Source organism: Phymastichus coffea, unplaced genomic scaffold (genome assembly GCF_024137745.1).
Source record: "Phymastichus coffea isolate CEN01 unplaced genomic scaffold, Cenicafe_Pcof_1.1 PCOF00115, whole genome shotgun sequence".
Taxonomy (NCBI): domain Eukaryota; kingdom Metazoa; phylum Arthropoda; class Insecta; order Hymenoptera; family Eulophidae; genus Phymastichus; species Phymastichus coffea.
Genome location: NW_026706926.1, coordinates 280001 through 284179, shown reverse-complemented (window position 1 = coordinate 284179; position 4179 = coordinate 280001). Strand labels below are relative to the sequence as shown.

Sequence of the window (4179 nt, the reverse complement as noted above, 5' to 3'; positions counted from 1 at the left end):
CTGGATTCTCTCTCACTGTCTGTCTCTTTCACCTACGCTACGTGGCTACGCGCCGTGCTCTGCTCTGCTCTCTACCCTGCTCTCTAGCTGTGTGTGAGAGAGAGAGAGAGAGAGAGAGCCGCAACAGCGGAGGCGGGCACGACGTCGACGGCGGCTGCTGCTGACTACTCGAGCGCGGGCTCAGTTAACGCTCAGGACGATGACGCCGCGGAAGCGGCGCTGCTGCTGCCGCTGCCGCCGTTCCTCCATCGCCGGCACTGCGAGCTTGCAAGCCTGAGCCCCGGAGAGCTTTCTCCAGCGAACCTCGTCGACCATGTGTTTGAACGAGCGGAGGCGGACGTTCGCTCACTTGTTGTGCTTTTGGTGCGCCGCTGATAGTGACCGCTAGCAGCGCTGGCAGATTGGCAAGTCGGCGAGAGGCGATGAAAGGATGCAGTCGCCTAGGCCGACAACTCGACGAGCCATCGCGCCTGCACCGACAGCCACCAGCGCCGGACTGACCAGAAGCTTCGGCGCTCAGCTGCTGCTCGCTCTTCTGCTTGCGCCGCTCCTCCTCGATCAGCGACGGTAAGGACTTGATCGATGGATCGCGCCGCCGGTGAGCCAATCGGCCGTACCACGCCAACGCTCGCCCGATGCGACAGCGCATTTGTCGCCTAGATTATTAATCGATGCGCGCTCTCGAGTTTCCGTGCCAGATCCGATTTCCATGCCCCCCACCTCCCAACCCCCACCATACCATCCGCCACGCACGCAAACTCCCTTCGATCGTGTTATTGTTATGCGATTTCACGGGGCAACATCTCCTCTCGTCTGGCCTGCACTTTCACGAACTGACTGACGGCTGTGTGGTTAACGCTCGTGAACCTGTCGACGACGATGCTACCTCGTTCTCGGTAAAAAGGAAGTGTCTTATCTCTGCGCCCGATTGCCTTTGCGCGCGCTCAAATATTGACGCGCGCGCAATAAAGTTCCGTCGCCGGCCCGGCCTTCCCTCTTCCGAGGCGGCGAAAGGCAGGATATCGCGTTCCGATCGATGCAACGTCGCGTCAGCCTCGATCGGCGTAAGCAGAATTATGGCGCGAACGACGCTCTCGCCAGCGGACTCGACTAGGGCGCTACGCGCCAAGCGCTCGCCCAGAACCGTCGAACGCCAACTGCGGGCGAAAACGAGTCGGACGCTGCGCGAAATCGAAGCGCTCGCTCGTCGATGAATATTAATATTATCAGCAGGCGCCATTCAATTAGCGTGAGCCGCTTGAACGAATACGCGCGCTCGGGAGGATATTAACTTGCGCTGGCGGTGGCCCATCAAATTGAATTAAAAATGAGGAACGACCCCGCCGCCGCCGACATAAACATGTACGAAAAGTCACTTGAAAGCGCGCCCGCCGGCCGCTCATTCGTCGAAAGGTGCATAATACAGATGTCAAAACGTCAGTAGGAGCATGGTTCTCTCGCTCGCGCTCCGTGTCTAATTTGCGCGAGGAAAAATTTACGGGCTCGCCGCTCCTTCCTTTCCCATGCGCCTTCTTCGCCTCCTCCTCCGCCGTCGAAATCCATCAATGAGCCGCGCGCGGCGGTGGTCGCGCGCGTCAGCCCAAGAAAAACACACCGGAGACGAGATGCGGCCAAATAGACCTTTTTTCACCTTTGACTGCGCCAGACGCTGTATGTGTATAGCTGTCGGGCTTCTGCTGGCCGGCAATCGCGCTCTCCTCTCTCTCCCCCCCCCCCTGCCTGGGCGAGGTAGCTCCGAGGGCATCGTAAAAAATTAATGCCTGCGATTTTCGCGCGACTTTCAACGTGACGACCCTCGTGATTGCCTTTCGGCATCCTTCTCCTTATTTTTTTTCTTCCTCCTCTTCTTTCGTTTCGCCCACGGCACGCCACTGTAAACATGAATAATCTCGTTTTTGACGATCGACTCGATGATACCTATCGCTCTTTAGCTGCTGCTGCAGGAAACGTTTATTTCCAGACTGCCTTTTTTCGAGACTCGTTAATTACGAGCACTGCTTTTTTATCTGATCTTTGCAAGCTTAATGAATTTATCTCGCTATCAGTTGAAATTGTTTGCCTAGAATAATTCCAAAGCCACGAGACTTTGATTTCTACGAATGGCTTTATTGCTTTGCATACGAAATTACTCTCGTTAAATACGACGACGCATCTCGAATCTCGTTAATCATCTTCCCAGTGGAGAAAAAGAAACTGATTATCGATGATTTAACAATGGTAATTTGCCTACTTAACGAAAAAGCCGCACGCTCTAGCTCGGGCAAGAAAAAGCGGGAAAGGAATTGGCACTGCGCGCAAAGAGGAGAGAAAAAAATCGAGGACCGGAGCTTTCAGCTAATCCGATCGAAGGAAGCGGCTCGTCAGCGCGCTCGGTGCCGTTTCGGCGGGCGCCTTCTCGCTCGGGGATATTCCGAATCGGGGCCCCGTTAATTCGAACACTCGTCATCGTACGTTAGCCGAGCGATTTGTCTGCGTGGAAAGTCAGCTCAATTAAAAGCTCGCGGGCAGAGAGCAGTTTGCGCCGATGCTCGCGCGATGCGTATCGGGCGTCCCCTCGTTTCCCTTATCTGCCCGCCGCTCCGTTGGTGCCTTTTGCCCATTAACCGAAGAATTTCAGCACTCGAAAAATGCGCGACACGCGCCCGCGATAATCGCAATTGCACGATCGGCAGCAGGAGCAGCGGCAGGTGATGTCATCGGCTCGGCGTTGCGATTTATCCTTGGCGGCATTCCTATGTCAGCGCGCGCGCGCGCGCGTGTGTGTGCGTGCGTGCGCACGATGCACCTCATCAACATCGCGCGAAAGATAGCCCAGCTTGTTGCGGTAATGGGAGCTCTCAATAACCGACTCAAACTCTCCGTTTCCCACAAGGCGCGCGGGCACGTAAGCAGCGAGGAACGGCTGCGAGCGACATAACTTTTACTTTAGAGGGCGACTCCGCGGCTAATTTGTACCGCAGATAACTCCGCCGAGCTAGAGGATTCACGAGCTGCCGCGCCGCCCGTGCGAACGAGTCGCCCTTTCTCGTTTTCGTTTTCGCACTCGCTACCTCTTCTGTCCGCGCGCCGCCGCCCCCCCCCCCTCCCTGCCGCCGCCGCCACCTCCTCGCCCTTTCGCTGCGCGCTCGCGTCCCGCTCCCGCGCACGTTTCCGGACAACTCCGATAAGCCGCTCCGCGAGCTTTCCCAATCGGCACGGTATTCCGCGCGGAATCCCGCGGCTGCCGCGAGCCGAGAGCCGCGAGCGCTCGGAATCCGCGGCTGCGTTTCCCGCGGATAGCGCGCGCCTCGACCATATTCCCGCGGCGTTTTTCCAGCGAGCGCCGCTTGCTCAATCGCGCGAGCGCGCGCGTACGGCATAAGCAGCGGAATTTCAAAATTAAATCGTTGCATCGTCGAAACAAATGGCCGTCCGCTTATCGCCGTTATTTATGAACACTTAGATAATTGAACGCGAACGCGCGTACGCGAGGAGGCCGGATAATTAATGCCGCTGAAATGTTTGATTTATCGACAACGGAGGAAGCCGCGCGCGCGCGCGTGGCGCTAATGAAAACGAATAAATCAGCGGCATGATTTTCCACGCGAGCTGGCCAGGCGCGCAGGCGGAACGAAAGGGGGAAGAAGGCGGCAAGAAAGGCAGTCGCAGCCGGCTCTTCCCGAAAGCGCCAATAAAATTAGAGCCTCGCCTTCAATCAACATTTACAGCTGAGTAAGAGAGAGAGAGAGAGGGGGAGAGAGTCACACTCTTATCAAAACACTGGCAGCGTCTGCTTTCCTTCAAAAGACGTATATACATACGCTCGAGGTCAAAAGGTGCGAAGCGTAGCGGCGCCTTATCGCGCTCGGCTTTACGAGCCCGCTCTCGCTCGGCGCGTCTTCTAAAATTGAACGGCTCGGCAAGCAGTCGAGAGCTGCTAGCGAGAGCGCCTTATCAGGCTCAAGTCGGGCATCGGCGCGGGCATTTCCAAATTGAAGATCGGACGGCGGAGATAAGGTTGCGCGAGTGTGTTGCGCAGGGTGAGCTGCCTGATGAGCAACTCGGTGGAGGACTGGGTGAGCGGCTCGGCGGTCGTCTGCAACGGCATTCCCGGTCTGACGAAGGAGCAGAGGGAGCTGTGCCACCGCAGCCCCGACGTCACGGTCGCCGCGATCAAGG

General features: G+C 57.3%; 1 protein-coding gene across 3 annotated transcripts in view; it reads left to right on the top strand.

Annotated features, from left to right (window-relative positions):
- Positions 1-203: 203 nt before the first annotated feature.
- The window catches only part of LOC131670780 (protein Wnt-10a), a 9460-nt gene continuing 5484 nt past the window's right edge, over positions 204-4179 (top strand). For all 3 annotated transcript variants that reach the window (XM_058946687.1, XM_058946686.1, XM_058946688.1), the window contains exons 1-2: positions 204-567; positions 4040-4179. The exon at positions 4040-4179 is cut by the window's right edge and continues 114 nt beyond it. In XM_058946687.1, coding sequence (XP_058802670.1) covers positions 431-567; positions 4040-4179 — 277 coding nt within the window. In that variant the 5' untranslated portion in view covers positions 204-430. The remainder of the gene's footprint in view (positions 568-4039) is intronic.